The following is an 18,203-nucleotide window of genomic DNA, read 5'->3' on the forward strand; positions in this document are numbered from 1 at the left end:
AAGGAATAAAACTCATGAGGTATTTATTGAAAATCATAAAGACACCAATCTTTCTGAAACCAGAATGGCACCTTGGTGGTATAGTCTGCTTCCGTATCCCTCCAAATCCCATTACACATTTCAAGGAATCATCTTACCCATTCATATAAAAACATCAACTTAATTTTCCAACTGGATTAATAAATCTGAATAGAATAATTTAAGTCATATGATCGTCTGCTCACGACCAGCTGTTTTAAATTAGTATATTAAGTAATTTAGACACTTTTCTTTGCAAAGGTTGCGTGATTTCATAAATTCCCATATGCCTCAGCACGTGCCAGCACCACCAGGTTATCTCCAATCCAGCTGCTGTTAGGAGAACAGTTGCCAACTTTCAAACAACTGCAGAGAATAATGAATCAACTTCAAGCTGGCTCACAAGTAAACTTCTACTGCTCCCAGCTATCACATGGGCCGGTTTCAATGGTAAAGAAAATTAATTAAAGAGATTTCACCTCCCTGTGTTTCAGAAACAGGGAGTCATAAATATCACTGAATTAGTAGTTTAAAAGCCCCCGTAGCTTCAGGTAGACTTAAACAGTTTGGACTTCTGTCTTAAATGCTATAGGTTGTTTTAAAAATTGGATTTTTTGGGGCGCCTGGGTGGCTCAGTCAGTTAAGTGGCCGACTTCGGCTCAGGTCATGATCTCGCAGTCCATGAGTTCTAGCCCCGCATCGGGCTCAGTGCTGACAGCTCAGAGCCTGGAGCCTGCTTTGGATTCTGTGTCTCCCTCTCTCTGACCCTCCCCTGTTCGTGCTCTGTCTCTCCCTGTCTCAAAAATAAATAAACGTTAAAAAAAAATAAAAATAATAAAATAAAAAATAAAAAAAATTGGATTTTTTTGATGAGACAGATTAGGATGTGCTCTGTTCCTTATTCGTAACATGAATTTATAAGAAGATTCATATTCATGGAGAAAAAAAATCAAGATTCTCATCTATTAAAGGCTCACTAGGAAAAAAAGGGCTTCAAAGGCTTCAGAGGAAAGAAGACATTAATACAGGAGCTTAAAAAGCAGCTGCAAGAGGAAAGCACCAAACAAGTCATTTTAAATCACAGTCATTTTATGAATGCACAAAATGGCAAAATGACAGTGTGAGGTCCTCCTTCTAAAAAAGACAATATTTTATTGAATTCTGATTAAACACTGGACAAAGCAATTTGTGCCGGATCAGTTATCGAGACCAGCAGTGCCACAGAAATCCCTGAGACTTTGGTGTTTCCAACAAGCACTCCTCTACTTGGCATAAAGCCATCTAGTTTTTATAGGGAAAAATAAGCAAAACATCACAGAAGAATTCCCTTACTTCATTTATTTCTAAATATTTGTTACAGTTGAAAAGTACTCCCTGGATGGGTGGACCTTCCCGAAAGGACAGGAAACACGTTTTCACTAAGGAGCACAGGTGGACTCCACTGTCCGTGCAGGAGAGAGTGCTCTATGCTTCTTCACAAGCAACAGGGCAGAATGGACAAAATACACAATTTTATGGTTCTGATGAACTGTGTAAAACCATGCAAGGATCACATGATTAGTCGTGAGGATTTGATTTCTTCTTTTTTTCTGAAGAGAACCTGTAACTTTTCTCAGTCATCTGCTCTCTGTATCAGTGCACCATACTGTCTGCCTTCTACATTTTTCCAATACATCTCGTAAGTTAAAATCTAAGTATGAAATTGTACACCGAGGTTGCTTCTGCCCTCGCTGTACATATACAACACAGAGTTTTAATAAAAAACAACGTTTCAGAGATGCTATCTAGACCCATACTCTACCATTTCAGTGATTCACACTACTTGAAATTGACATTGTGGATGGATGGGTGTGGGATGGGGGCGTCTTCTCCAGGCATCTCCAATATCCTCTCCAGGGATCTCTGATATTTCCAGCAGTGGAAACACTACAGATCCTCAGGCAGAGTACTTCGTTCTGGGATCTTTCCGATAGCAGGGTAGCTCTAGAAAAGCTACAATGATGCCTCAGGGTAATTCAGAATCCAAAAAAAGGACCATGAGTTTAACCCATGAATAAAGGCAAGAGCCTACTCTCTAACACTTTGATGTGATCATCTTTTCACCTCTCTATACCTCACGGATGCTGTTGAGACTGTTCAAGATGCAACAGATTTAAGAAGGCCACCTTTGGAACAACATAAAAGGCTAGTACTTATTGTGAAATTGTTGCCTAGTTAGGTAGCCACAGTAATTCCCCAAACAACTGAGTCAGCACTCACCCAAGTGGAGGAGAAAGAGAGGTGTTGATTCCTTAACCTCACTGAATCACATTAATGCAACAAACTATTTGGAAAGTGTTCTAGTCTATTCTGCACAACAGGATGCATGTCTCCACTTGGCAAAATCTTGTGCAACAGGTATGAATTGTACACATTATTTGCCACTGCCCTAGTAATAAGCAAGAGGCAAGAAATTTCACAGGTGCAACAATTTATCTGCAGTTTTGAAAACATTCCATTCACCAGGGCCAACGTGCCCAAAAGGACTCTCTCACAGGAGGCAAGTTTACCTACAATAAGCTAGAATGAACGCGAAGGAGAGATACAGGGAAACTTAACAGGCATCTAACATAAAAGTTCTCACACTTCAGCCTTGACCTCCATTCTGTTCAAGAGCAGAGAGTACTATGGATGGTAAGATCTGTCATTATTCTTTCTACTTTGAAGGCTGTATATATTTAACGATTACAATTGCGAAATCCGAGAATAAATACGCCTTCTATTCGCTTTTTTGAATATTCGAACAATTAGCTGTGTTTGTTTGAAGGCACACAAGTGTCTTTATTTCTAGTGGTTAGGATAATCAAGAAATGCCTAGAGGTGGAAAAAAAATTTAGAAAGACATAAAGGAAAGATGAGGAAGGAAGGAGCAAGTAAATAGAAGAAGAAAAAGATTTAAAAAGATTTCTATGTAGTCAGGATAAGTCACTAATTGAAGGTGGAAAAAATAACTGCTCACAGTTTGTATAAAGCAATCATACCCATGTAGCACTTCGACATGGTACAAAGGTATATAATTATAAACAAGAAGATGGAAACACAAAGTTGTATCTTAATTAAGAGAAACAACAGAGGAAAAAATTATGGAAAAAAATTATGGAAAGTAGGAAGACGCATGCCACAGATACGCCCGGATAAATGACATATCGCCACGGGGGAGAGCAGTGCCCCAGACTTGAGAAGGTTTCGTATGACCTTGGCCAGCCCTGCTATTTCCTGCCTTGTATAATCACAGAAGGCAGTCAACGTTTGGTGATGATGAGAAGTAGGGTTTTGAAGAATATAATTATGGGCTGCAAGTGTTTTCTGTGGAAACAAAATGATCATTCATGTCTAAGATTGTGTAAATATGCCTTAATTTTGGTCAACAGCAATTTCAACTTTAAAAACACAGAATCCCAAAACCACCTTATACATCACAATTCTCCAAGTGATCTTCAGGGATAAGCGGGTAAAAGCAAGAACGTTCCAGATACTCTTCAAAAAATGTTACTTGGGAGAAAATTATCTACTCCGCGGTGACATGATTTGGCCAATCTCCACATCGGGCCCAGCTCACAACCTCAAAAAGCCACATTAAAGGAGATTTAAGCAAAGCCAACACAGTTTTCATCTACGAGGTCAGGTAGAAAAATGATTGCAATGCATGTTACCTTGGACAGACTGTGGCAATCTCACACAAATTAATGGTATTTTGTGAACAGATGGGAGGTGGATATAAGAAGAAACCACATCAAGGGTCCCTAAGGAAACTTAAAGGCTCGGAAAGCTTCAAAACTCTCGCCTTCGCTCTGGTACCTTTAATTGTGGCTACAATAAGTGCATTTTTGCCACATGCTTTCGAAAGAAAAAAAGAAATGGTTATTTTCTTAAGTACTAACAGACTTACTTCTCTTTCAGAAAATCCACCACTCTTTTGAAGTCGGCCACGCAGTATTCTCTTCTCATTTCCGTGAGTACAGAGTCAGAGGCAGACTGGACCGGTATGTGCAGAAAAGCATAGACTCTGGGATGATTAAGGATTTTTGCCATTTCCTTTAAAAAAAAAAAAAAATGGAAGGAGAAAACATTAATCATTTTAAGGAATCAGGTAATGGTTCCCTTCAGATCAACACTCACAAGGGCAATCAAATCAACACGCTGAAAACAGACCAATCACCCAGGCTCTTCAAGCGAGTGTCGACTGGCAATACTCTCTGATGACATTTGGAAATTTAATGTTACTTTCAGAGGATTCCACGCAAGAGTGGCTTCCTCATGTTTATCGTCTCTGTTAGGTGACAAAACAAAGGTAAACTCATGGATGCCTAAAGAGGAAGGTTTTTGAGTCTTTCAAAATAAACACTCCCTTGCCTCAAAGAAGTTTTATTATTTTGCCTTGCTACATTAGCAGGAAAGACACCAAGAGTTAAACAGTTGAGGCTCTACAATCCTGTGAGCTTGGATAAAATCTCCAAATTTAAGACCAGTCAACACTTTTTTTTTTTTTTTTAATACCTAAAGAGAAGAAGGAATATGTAACTCACCTGTTTCTTTTTCAGCTAGTTAATGAACACGTATTTTCTGAGTATCTACTATGCAAAAGACACAGCATCACACAATGAAGCTAACCAGTTGGCCGGCTGATAGCTAGATGTAGAGTGTGTAAGAAGGGAGGAACAGGAAGATGATCCAATTCTGCAAAGGTAGAGCAAAATGGAGCGAAGCAAATTAGGAAGCCCAGAGAGTGTCTTAAAATTCCTCAGAGGATACAAAGGTGGGCAGGGAAAAGAGTGATACAAGGAAAGCTGCGTGAATGTGACCATTTATGAAAGCAGTAAGAACACGAGACGGATTCAGTCCTTCTCCAACTGCCCCCTGCCACTGGCTCATCAACTGGAGCCTGGCGGAAGGGGGAGAAGAGGAGAAGAGGAAAAGAGAAAAGGGCGCAGGGGGAGAGGGCGTGTACAAAGAGACCAAGAAGTAAGAATGTTGAGAAAGGAGCTGCTCCTTGATAACCTGCATGCGACCAGTGATTTTTAGCTTTTGAAATACTGCATTTTCCTACGTGTTATTTCATTTCGTCCTTACAACAGTATTTTGAGGATCTATGGAGTCTGAGAGCCAGCTAATTCTGTAGAGTCACCTCCTAGCTCTTTAGGGGTCAGTCATGCATATGTATTAACCATGCCCTGTGTGTCTCCACTTTCTGTCCACCAACTGTGAACATCAGGGCTTTTAGGAATGTGCACGAAAAGAGCAATGAACTCGGATCAGTCACCTTCTTAATAGCAGCCTAGTCGTTTAAAAAAATCATTTTGGACCAAGAAATTCAAATAGCCAAATAACAGGACTCCTTGGAATGTTTTATCCATACTTTCTCTACGAGAAATTAATAGGTATACACACCTTGTCTTGTATCTATCTGGAAAGACAGATAGATACGTGTCCATAGAGACATATACATTAGAGCTGGAGTTGAAGAGTTTCTTATTCAACAGAAAAACGAAGACCTAACATATTATCTGTTCACAAAACTGTCATGTTTCTTGGCTGGGTATTCAGCCAGTAGGCTCTTCAGCACGAGAGGCACAGGAGGCCACGTCAGGCGACGCTAATCATCACACACCCTGACGCATACATGCTGGCCTTCTGCTATGCTTCTCTGCTGGCCAGGTCTTTTGCGGCTGAACATCAAGATCCACAGTGTAACAAAAGTGTGTGTTTACTAAAGGGGCAGGACCCTGCGTTGGCCAACCTTCAACATACCTACTGTGATAAAAAGTGACACTTTAACAAGGAACATAATTCAGGGAATGAAATTTCACTCTCCTTCTCTGTGCCTCGGTTTTCTTACCTGTAAGACAGAGAGAGTGGCCGACCCACCTTCTAGGGATACTGGGAAAATAAAATAATTCAGTATGTGTTTACATGTAAGCCCTCAACAGACCAATTTATCTAATACTCTTCTTTCTTCTTGAATAGTTTCTAAAGTTCACGGTAACACATTTTCATACAGAGTAATGGGAACCTGGGAACAGCTTTTCAATGAGCTGGTTCCTGTAACTAGTAAGTGAAGGAGGTTTAACTTGTGCTGATGTGCATACAATAAATTAGAAAGCGGTTCCCAGCAAGCATGACCTTGGGCCAGAAAGGGGAGTGCAGTTTCTCTTGGAAACTCTCAGGGTGGCCTGCTATAAGCAGGACCCTGCTCCGGGTGAACTACTGGCCTGTCGCAGTATGACAACTTACAAATTGAAACGTTAATAGCAAACAGGGAGGATGAACGCGGTGGGCTTTTCCCGTGGGCTCTCAAAATAAGATTCCCCACTAGCAATTACCCTCAGCTTCATGCTACAGGCCCGGCAATGTTTTAGAATGGTAGGCGCCAGAACACAAAATAAAAATAAACTTACCCCTTAATTAAAGTCTGTATTTCTCCCACTAAAAGAATTAGGACTTCACAGATTCATGTACCCCGAAGAGACAGAGTAGATATTTTCTGTTCTGGTTTTAGGTCTATTCCTTTTCTCAAGAACTCTGCATGTTGGTGAAGGACCTTTTGGTTTCTTCACCTTTCAAAATTCTTCCCTTATTTCTAAGGTTCAGCTTATTGTTACAGGTTCTCTGGTGCCAGAGATTACTTCCTCCTCTGTGACGCCTCAGCAACTGCTCCTGCTGTTACCCAAGTGCTTTCTTGGTCCCACCTTGCACCACGGTCATCGATCTCCAAGAGGGAGGCTCTCTGAGAGGAGGAAATAACTATCTTGCCCTTCTCGTTGGGTCCCCACAATGGCTACTGCTAGGTATACAACCAAACATGTAAATATTGATATGGGTTAAAACCACATGAACATACATGGAGAGAGATTTAAATTTTTTTTAAATGTTTATTCATTTGAGGGAGAGAGAGGCAGAGCACACGTCGGGGAGGGGCAGAGAGAGAGGGAGACACAGAATCCAAAGCAGGCTCCAGGCTGTGAGCTGTCACCACAGAGCCCGACGCGTGGCTCGAACTCATCAACCGTGAGATCGTGACCTGAGCCGAAGTTGGACACTTACCCGACTAAGCCACCCAGGCGCCCCCATAGAAAGAGAGTTAAAATGTGTGTGCTGTTTGATAGGAAGACAGATGTTCAAATAGTAATAGTTGGTTGGACTCAAGCAGGTAAACAAACATATGATTGGCCAGCCTTAGTTTTTGGAAGTGAAAAATTCTATGTTAATATATAAGTAAATATAAAGTAAAAATGAGACATTTCATAGGTAGAACCCCCTCCCCATTGGGTTATATATCTAAAAATCAGTTGCAGCTTTAGGTTGGAATCACAATGTGTTTTCTTAGGCAAGTAGTTTATAAATGCAATTAATTTATAAATTAATTATAAATGTGGGGCCCAGGTTAACCAAAGGAATAAGTGGGGGGGGGGGCACTTAGTTCAAAATGTGGCTAACAAAAAAATGGCAGCCATGAGCAAACCCTGAGTTCTGAGCTGGCTGTGAGTCCGAGTAGGTGGGCAAGTATGCGAGTTGGTATGTGGGCACACGAGGGGTGTGTGTATGAGGAGCTGTGGTAGCAACTAGTATGGAAACAGTATCTCTTTTAATGTAAGGTCACTTACACTTTAAGGGCTAATGTATCAAGGCTGCTTAACATCTAGACGGTGACTACTTTAGAAGCAGGGATTACAGAATGGTTAACCAAATCAATGAAACAGTATTTCCACCCAGTGCTTTTCTTTGGAGCTCTCCTTTCATGAGCTGGTAATCGTCTCAATGTTTGTTAGTTTTTTTATGAAATTAAAAAGCAAAGAAAACGTAACGAGTTGATGAAAACAGACCATTTTTAAAAGCAATCCTATAACGGGTACATCGTTAAAAGAAATGTGTCATTTCTGTTGCTCTGCAGTCATCAAATGAATCATCATATTCTGTCTGGTTTTAAATATGTACGCTACCAGTTTAACAAGGTCACTCAGCGTGTGAGTGCACGAAATGTACTAATACTTGTATTCAGATGTCTGTGCATTCATTTTGATGGTTACCAGTCATAAAGTCTGCTCAGATTGTAGCTTTGTTAGAAAGTATATGCATATTTAAAAAGCTAATCTTGACAGTGCTACATTGTTTTCAACTAACCTAAGACATATGAGGAAGCAAAAAGCAAAAAGATACTTCAAAAAAAGATAAATTAAACCATTCCTTTAAGCATTGCAAACAAAGCTTATAGGAGATATCATTCACATGCCATACAATTGACCTATAAAAAAAGGTGTGCAATTAAATGCTTTTTAGTATATTCACAGGATGGTGCAGCCATCTAAAATCTAATTTTAGAATTGATTCATTCCCCCTAAAACGAATCCCAAATCTTCCCATTTTCCCCTTTCCACAACCCCCTCCCCCCAGTCCGAAACAATGAGCAGTCTACTCTCTGGCTTTACAAATTGCCTATTCTGGACAATTCATATAAATAGAACCATCAGTCTTTTGGAAATGGCTTCTCTCACTTATAACGTTCTCAAGGGTCATTCATGTTGAAGTATGTAGGCTTTTCTTTTCAATTAAATAAAATATAGCGATGTAGAATTTATTAAATATGCCATTTCGTACAAAAGTACCTCAAATGTTCTCAATATTTATTAGCTTGAAAGGTAGTAAAGCAAGTTTCATCCATACTTATGGACTTCTGCAACACAATCTAATGGCATAAATCTGACAGAGATTAGCTGTTACATATAAAATCTTTTTAGGAAAAACTGTAACAGATACAAAAGATGGAGAGGGAATGTTAAAAAAATTCTTTAAAAAAACTTCTCTTAAAAAGAGAAGAACTGGGGGTGGGGAGTATAACTGATCATATTTTGGTTCCTATTTTTTTGTTGTTTTATTGTGGCAAAATATATGTAACATAAAATTTCCCATTTTGACTACTTTTGAATGTATGATTCCATGACATTAACATGCTTTCATTGATGTTATATTCAGCCATCACCACTATCCATCTCTAGAACTTTTTTATCATCCCAAACTGAAAACTCTGTACCCATAAACATCACTCCCCATGCCTCCCTCCCCCTGCCCTTGGTAATCGCCATTTAGTTTCTGTCTATGAACCTGACTATTCTGCTAGGCACCTGATATAAGTGAAATCATTACAGTATCTGTCCTTTTTGTCTGGCTTATTTCACTTGGCGTAACATCTTCTACGTTCACCCTGCTGTAGCAATACTTTGCTATTCTAAGTATCTCTTCCAAGGAGCTGGGTGCTCCACTGTCAATGCCAGAGCACACTGTACAGGCTCCTATCAGCACTTACTTCCCTGTCCTGTAATTCTGCCATACATGCTCACACCCCAAGGATGTATCTTACTTATTCCCTGCATCTCCCCATATCCTCGCTAATGCCTGGCCCTTAAATACTTAAGTTATAGTTGAATGAATGAATGATTCGATGAGCCAATTAATTAGTCAACATGAATTATTTTAGAGGAAGTCCTACAAAGACTTCTAGGTAAAGGTCAAAACAGCAATGCCTGTGTTCTAGGAGATCCTATTTCCGGAGTCACCTTCAATACTCCCAAAGTCATGTAAGTCAAGATAAAATAAGACCGGAGTCATGTGTCATCCATTACTTCATTAATGACACCGTAACAGCCACTAAGTGAATTACCAGCACCTACATTTACTCTCAGCAATCTAAAAATAAATTATCATTTAATAGCAGCAGTAAGACAATTGAGGGAGCATAAGAAGAGAACACTTCCAATCCGCATGTCCCAAGTGAGGAGGATTAGATACTGTGAACAGATTCTAATTCACATTTGATCTATAACTTAATTATAAGAGGAAATTCACTTCCAAACTGCAAAGAGTTAACATTTTCAATATTTGCATTAATATAAGTTGAGCCCTCTGTTCTAATTAGCCTTCACAGAAATGTTAAAAGGACTTCAATGCTCCTTTACCATTACAAGGGTCATCGTCAATAATCAGACTTTGCATTACAAAGATAAAAATGTATATGAATACTAATGTCAGAATGCTAAGAGTTGTAATCACACACACATTTGTCTTCAGCTGATGTTACCATTGTTCTATTTCATAATTATTATTCCGCTCTGCCTCACCAAGACATCAAGGGAGTTTTTATATCCTGTGGTGGTGATAGTTTCATGAATCTGTATGTATGTGAAAATTCATGAAAACTTGAACATACATGACTAAGTCAATTTTACTGTGCAAAATTTAAGATAAAACGGCAAAGAGGAAAACTCACAGTAAAATTTGTTGTGTTTTAAACACCATATAACATGAACAGGTAATAGCCTAAAAAAAACAAACGAGCAATATAGTTGCCTTGTTTTCTATTAAAACAAAACAACACTGAGTCTTCTAAACACTAAAAGAACAAATCAATACTTGATCAGTTTAATGGGGAAAGTGCAGTCTGATTACACCGAGCACTCAGCAAAGGCTGTCCTATCGGCTTCTCTCAAACCTGACACAAATAATTAAGGAATGCGACTGAGAGGCAGAGGTTGAAGATATATTTCTCATTTCTTTATGGTCTCATCATTCAAAGGCTAACTTCAGGTAACTTCTGTTTCAAGTGTTAGGTGGTATACTAAGAAGAATGTTCTTGTGGTTTAATCGCTCCAGTCACAATTGCTTGGTGTGGACTTGCTCACAGCAAGTATTTAGTCAACATGAAACTAACTTTCTGGGACTGGGGATGCAGACAGAGAAGGACAGCAAACTCCTGGGCATCTTATAAACGTGCACAAACAAAACCACGTCCTCTGCAGATGAGCACAGTGCAGGGGTGGGGGTGGGGGCCCTATGTGCATCTCCTCTGACCCCTCATCTCCTGAAGTGGCTTCCCTCCCTATGGGGATGTTACCATCTCTGCCTAAACTCAGGAGTAGCCACATGACTTGAACGGCCAATGAGATGTGGGCAGAAATGACAGGTATGACTTCTGGACAGAAGGGTTTCTCCATCTCTAATTTTCCCCTTCTCCTACGATCGAAGTTCGGACGTAGAGACCGCTCAAACAGAGCTTCAGTCAGTCCCTGACAAGCATTTAGCATGAGCAAGGAAATACGTTTTTGTCATTATAAGACAGTGTCATTTTTTGAGATCATTTGTCATACAGCATTACCTCATGCATCCCACTGCCACACTGTCATTTTATGGATGAAGGAAAGAACATTTGGAGACATTTAAAATAATATGTTCAGGGGTACCTGGGTGGCTCAGTCGGTTAAGTGTCTGACTTCGGCTCAGGTCGTGATCTCACAGTTCGTGGGTTCGAGCCCCGGGTCAGGCTCTGTGCTGACAGCTGGGAGCCTGGAGCCTGCTACGGATTCTGTGTCTCCCTCTCTCTCTGCCCCTCCCCTGCTCATGCTCTGTCTCTCTCTCAGAAATAAATACACGTTAAAAAAAAACTTCTTTTAAATAAAAAATAAAGTTTATTTATTTATTTTGAAGAAGGGAGGAAGAGAGGGAGAGAGAGAGAGAGAGGGAGGGAGAGAAGGCGCACACAGGCAGAAGAGGGACAGAGAGAATCCTGAGCAGGTTCCACGCTATTAGTGCGGCACTGGACGGCAGGGCTCAATCCCATAAACCGTGAGATCATGACCTGAGCTGAAATCAAGAGTTCAACGCTTTACAGACTGAGCCACCCAGGTACCCCTGCAAAGTCCTTTTCCTTAAGCAATTTTCAATAAATCCTGGGATGGAACTATAAATCAGTTACAAAGAGAGAAGAGGGGAGGAAGAAATTAACTCGTTACATGGGCAACAGAAGATTTCATTCCAAATGGAGTTCAATCTTCAAGGATAAAAATTTTCCAGGCAAACCGCAACTGGTAACACATAACCTATCCCACGGTCTTGAGACACAAAGCTGCATATTTTGTACAATAATCTACCAACCTATTATATAAATTGTGCTTTTTTTTTTTTTTTTTTGCCTAATAATATCGATTATATCTTTTAAAGTACACTTGAGAAAAATAAGAAATGCACTTGGGGACCACTTAAGGTTTCCATACCTATTTACCCTTTTATCAAGTATACCAATTGTAACATTCTTTCTTGAAATCATGTTAAAGAGGGAATTGTTCACTTGAGAGATTTGGTTTATAGATGTTATGAAGCTGTACTCGTTACACACCTTTGGAAAAAAGATGCAAAAAGTAATTCGCATACATAAAATAATTTTAAAAGCCCACTTCTTTTAAAAAATAAACACTAAAAAATATTTTCCTGTATTATCAAAGTAATATGTATTCATTTTTGAGATTTTTGGGAAACAGAAAAATAGAATGGGAAAAACTAATAGTTACAACAATCACTGTTAAAAAAGAGAAACATTACTCTTATTATCATCTTAAAACAATCAAATTATAAAATTATATCCGATATTACCCAGAGGGCTTTAGAAGAAGTGAGATGATTTTCAAAGACCAAAATATTAAGCTAATAATATTCCTTAACAAAACATCATTCCTGTGAGCTCAGTTTTTTCCAAAATGAAAGAAAACCTTTCTTCTAGGCAGGGTCCAAATCACCCAGGCACTTAACACTCCAGGGGCTCTTAAAGCTGCCACATTAGCATAACAGGAGAGAAATCTGAATATGGGAACGACAAACAAAGGAGAATCAGAGATAACAATCAGCAAAACACCTTAGCATCGTTCTGGAAGAAGTTACTACCCTTAGAACAATGTTGTCCAGGGAGCTACAATGAGCGAGTGAACAAAATAAATAAGACAAGAAAGAAATTTCTTTGTTCGAGAAGAACATAAAAATGGGAATGAAAGTAAAAGATGAGGAGAGGGACAGACGGGCAGTCCTTTCCCCACTCCCAAAGGGACCGTAACGCGAGGGAGCTCTTCAAAGATCTTCAAGACCTTTGATCTTAAAAGCGTGCACCATCGGCAGTCATTTATTTAGAATGATTAGCAGGGGCACCAAAAAACGTCCTCAGCCCTCTGCAAATCACAATGCCATGAGTGGTGCAGCAGCAGTTAATAGTAACAACAACAATAATAATAGTAATAATAATAATAGTAATAATAATAATTGTGATGGTGATGTAAAAAATATAGCAGTTAGCATCCTCATGTACTAGAGGCTGTGCTAAGTCACATGCCTCAAATGTAAACTTCTGAACAAATTAGGAATTAGTTTTACTGCATCTAAGACTGAGAGAAGCTAACGACCTTGCCCAAGGGACACTGGCTGAACGGGATTGGAAACACTGGCACCCTGCCCCTGGAACCAGACTATGCCACCAGAATTACACCTCTTTGGTATAGGAGACATTTCGAGTTAAAGGCAATGGAGAAGCAGCAGACCCAGGAAAAGCGGTAAAACACAGGGCCTTTGTTTTCCTTTTGTAAAGGCAATTTCTATTTATAAAGGAAATTTTCATTTTTAAAGACGGAAATTTGGAAAAAAGAAAAAGATACAAATATGGACACTCCGGACCAGGAAGAGGAGAACATTGAACGACTCTCATGGGAGACAAAAAGTAAAACTTGGGTCTGCATTGCAAACCTTCCTAAGGAATCCTTGTTTACTTTTCCTGGCCACCTTCTTTTAACTGGTCTCCCTCACACAAAAGCCCCAAATCCCTTTTGTTCCAGCACAGGATGGTATACAGACTCAAGTTCCAAACACAGGGTTGGTGATTGTCAGGTGCTTCCTCGAGCACACGTGATGATGCATTTGTTGATCAACTTCTGTTTTACTCTCACTAATCTGTCTTTGGCCACTCTAACTTGCAGAACCCGTCCCAGAGAGACGAGGATGGGTAGAGGAAAAGATTTTTCCCCTCCCCTACGCACTGCTCCATCAAATGTGCCTCACAAAGCATCGTTCCTGCAGACCAATGTGTGCTTCTCCCTAAACCTAATATTCTTGAGGAACAGCACAAACTAACTCACGTGAGGGTGTTAGCAATAATTTCTGGGGGTGGGGCTGGACAGAAGCCTTGAAGAGGGATCTCTCTAAAACAAGACTTAAATCCCTCTCTCTCTCTCTCTCTCTCTCTCTCTCTCTCTCTCTATATATATATATATATATTAAAGTGGATTTAAATTTTAAGTTGCCTATTTTTCCTTATATCAGATTTATTAGAAATGTATGGATTTTTCAAAGGTGTCAAAATGCATAAATTAAACAGCTCCTATTACATTACTTGAAATTAGATGATAATAAATGGGATCTTTGCAGTCTTTTGCTACTGAGCAGTATGAAATCTAAACTCAAACTGATAAATGGGTATATAATTTGTATAGGGCAACAAGGCAGGGCTCCTCCTGGTTCCTCCTGGTTCCACTTTAATTGTTTTCACTTGGTAAAATTGGCTTCACACATCAGTTCTTTAACTGGAGCTGAACTGAAAGCATTTGCAGTGACGGCGGGGTAGGCTGGCTTGTCGAAGAACACCCTGTCAGAATATTCTGATATTCTAACCTGCTGCTTTTCTAAGCATCGTGGCTCCAACGTTACAGCACCAGACAGACTGTCTAGAACATAAAGATCAGGAAAAACTTCTCTTTCATGAAGCCAATTCACCTTTTAAGACTTGAGCTAATTTTTTACTGGTTTGTTTTGTTTTTAATTTTTTAAATGTTTATTTACTTTTGAGTGGGGGTGGGGTGGAGGCGCAGAGAGAGAGAGGGAGACAGAGGATCCAAAGCCACTCTGTGCTGACAGCAGAGAGCCCGACGTGGGGCTCGAACTCACGAACCGTGAGATCAGGGCCTCAGCCGAAGATGGGAGGCTTAACTAACCGAGCCACTCAGACATCCCAAAGTTTTGTTGTTTTTTAATCAAATGGAAGTTAAAATTCAGTGAGATTGAAATAAGATTTCTTCAAATTAGAGACGAAAATGAAGATTTTTATCAAAATCTTCTGTCAAAGCCTGTGCCTCTACAAATATGAAAAAAATAGGCTGCACCTTTATTGTAAGTTTCTGCCTCACGAGAATAGAATTTGATACAGAAGTGTTTTCAGATCTTAAATTCTGCCATTTTTATTGGACGAAATTACTTTAACAAAATGACAATCAGCCTTTGTACTTCATCTTTCCAATGATCAAACAGGTCTTGAATGTATATTATCAACCCATTATGTTTACCCACCTTCAGAACTGCATTAACATGGATCTAGGTAACAATGGTTCAGGAGATACTAAGGCACCAGATTACATGCTAAGAATTTTCTTCTGTCTTAGGTGAGAAAAATGATTTCCAAATCAAGTACTCTGCCTTTTCCTTAATATTTCAAAATTAGCTAGAGATCGAGAATATAGAAGACTATATTCTCGATAAAATATATATATATGTGCATATATATATATATATATATATATATATATATATATATTCTCGATATATAAAGAAAGAACTACGTCAAAGGTAAGTCTAACAACATGCGGAATATGCTGGAGTGACCCGGATGGAGGGGAAAGGTCCATCTAATGTTAAATCATTTCTCTGTTCCCATCCTCACAGGACTCTAATCTCTCCATAGAACTACCCAAAGGGCACAGTTCAGAGGACATCTAGGAAGAACCGGGAATTACTCTGAAAGGTATCAAGAAGAGGAGTACACATTCCAGATGAAGACATGTATCCCGAGCATCCCATGAGTCAAATTAACACTCTGGAATGTCTTCTGAGTGAAATGAAGGAAGGAAAATTCAACACTTTAGAGGTTTAAGGATTACACATTAAAACTATTCATTAAAAGCTAAAAACAAATGGGAGTCTCCCATCCGGGTGTTTAATTTTATTTTTTCCTTAATAGACTTTTGAGTGACTTTCCACAATTGCTGGCTATATAAATGAAGTTTATTAATTTTTTTTATTATTTTTTTAACGTTTATTTACTGAAAGAGAGAGAGAGACAGAGCACAAACAGGGGAGGGGCAGAGAGAGAGGGAGACAGAATCCGAAGCAGGCTCCAGGCTCCGCACTGTTGGCACAGAGCCCGACGCGGGGCTCGAACTCACGAACCAAACCGTGAGATCATGACCGGAGCTGAAGTCAGACGCTTAACCGCTTAACCAACTGAGCCACCCAGGCTCCCCTAAATGCAGTTTGAAAACGAACTTTATATAGATGAATGGATAAAGGAAATGTGGTATATACTGTTGCATGCATACACACACACACACACACACACACACACACACACACACACACAGAGTAACATATCCAGCCATTAAATTAAAAAAAAAAAATCCTGCCACTTCCAACAGTCTGAATGGACCTTGAAGGCATTATGCTAAGTGAAATAAGCCAGATCTTAAAAGTTCTCATCACAAGGAAAAAAAAATTTAGGCATGTGTGGTGAGGATTGTTAACTAGATTTATTGGGGTTATTTCACAATATATACAAATATCGAATCATTATGTTGAATGCATGAAACTAGTATGTTACATGTCAATTATATCTCAATTTTAAAAATGATTGTGGTAATTGGATTGTGGTGGTTGGACAACTACACAAATTTACTAAAAATTATCGTCAAACTGCATACTTAATTTTTTTTTTTAAACTGCATACTTTAAAACATAAGAGTATAACATTCAAGCTCAAAATGCAGAAATTTAGGTATAAAGTATCTAAAGTTGATGTTGGCTTAGAGGCGTATACCAGGTCATTGAAAAAGCCAAAATAAGAACCAAAATAGAGTTTGTTGTACTCAAATACATTGCCCCCTGGTAAAATTAGCTGCTAGTAAAAGCTAAATAAAAGATGCCAACTATTTTTTATATATGATGTGGTGGGTGAATGCGGTAGGGGCATGGGGCTAATGAGAATGGAGTCTGTGGTAATTGCCTAGTAAAGGTACAGGGTTCTAAGGACTCAACATAAATTATTAACCCTCTGTGTACACTGAGAAAGACAGGCGGGGGAGGGGTTGATAAAGTATGGATGGATTTTTAGTAAACAGGGTAGCTTGGAGGTGGGGGGGGGCTGCATTTCAGACTGCGGGTGACATCTGAACAAGGGTGAAAAGTCTAGAGCACATTCTAGGCAAAGCAGTAGGTCTGCTCAAAGTGGAAGTGTGTTACTTGAAAACTGATACATGTTAGAGGGAGAGAGGAAAGTCACCACTGGAAAAGGAGACCGGGAAGGAGCCTGAGTCCTGGAGGGCTAGAGTGCCAGACCAGGGTGTGGGATTTTGTTTTGTAGAGAAGTGAGTGGTATTGAAACTTTTGCTTGGTATTTATTACCCCAAAATGATTCTCTGAAAACCACGAGCCACCTGATACATTTTTTATTGACAGTGAAATCTTTCCCAAGGAGTTTAAATAGTTGCAGAAGATGTACTCGCTGGCATATTTCAAATATGGGACTGTGAAATACAACTGTTACATCACACTCTGAAACGTATTCAATGAGATATAAAAAATAGGAAAATTGGCATCCTTTTTTCCCTCCACTTTGAATTTCCTTTCTAATTCTGCCACAGCATTTTATCTAATAATTTTTAAGCTTTAAAGTCTTCTATTGATAGATTCTAACCATCCTTCTCTGTATCAAAATTTGTGTATATGTTAAAATAAAAACATTGTGACCACAAGGCTCTAAGCATTTTTAAAGAACATTTTTAAATCGAATTGTTGTTAAATTACTCCTAGTACACAATTCATCAAAACAGTATAAATATTTATTTAGCATAAATGTAAAAATTTATTATGATGTCAATCTTTGATGAAATGGATGGTGAGGGAAGCAGGCATGGGAACTCTTTATGCGTTGCTTTGAAAAAGGCAGTTTCAGAAGTCCTTTGTTTGGTGGCCTGAGGGTGTTGGATAAAGGTGAGAGGGAGGTGTGACAGGAGACCCAGCGTGAAACCTTCACTACAGACAAGTCAGTTTTAGGAAAGGGTACAAATGAAAAATGAAGACCTGGAAATGGATTCGTTTTTAAGTGACCCTTGCCTGCTAGTTGGTTTTTATCCAGAAATACTGTCCAGCCATTGGAAGATGCACACTTAACACTGTGGTTTGTAAGAAAAAAGTGTGACCTCAACAGTGCAGTTACGTGTAGGAGGTAGAAAGCGTCCGAGACTTCTAAGGGTTGACTAATGTAAGAAACACACAGCAACTACTCGGATATAGTGGACGAAGGT

At 39.3% G+C, this 18,203-nt stretch overlaps 1 protein-coding gene across 6 annotated transcripts in view; it reads right to left on the reverse strand.

The window, feature by feature from the left end:
- CDKAL1 (CDKAL1 threonylcarbamoyladenosine tRNA methylthiotransferase) overlaps window positions 1-18,203 on the reverse strand; it is a 705,817-nt gene that overhangs the window by 270,772 nt on the left and 416,842 nt on the right. For all 6 annotated transcript variants that reach the window (XM_078446595.2, XM_078446596.2, XM_078446590.2 and 3 more), the window contains one exon: window positions 3,947-4,092. In XM_078446595.2, coding sequence (XP_078302721.2) covers window positions 3,947-4,092 — 146 coding nt within the window. The remainder of the gene's footprint in view (window positions 1-3,946; window positions 4,093-18,203) is intronic.

Source organism: Panthera onca, chromosome B2, assembly GCF_046562875.1.
Source record: "Panthera onca isolate mPanOnc1 chromosome B2, mPanOnc1 haplotype 2, whole genome shotgun sequence".
Classification (NCBI taxonomy): Eukaryota; Metazoa; Chordata; class Mammalia; order Carnivora; family Felidae; genus Panthera; species Panthera onca.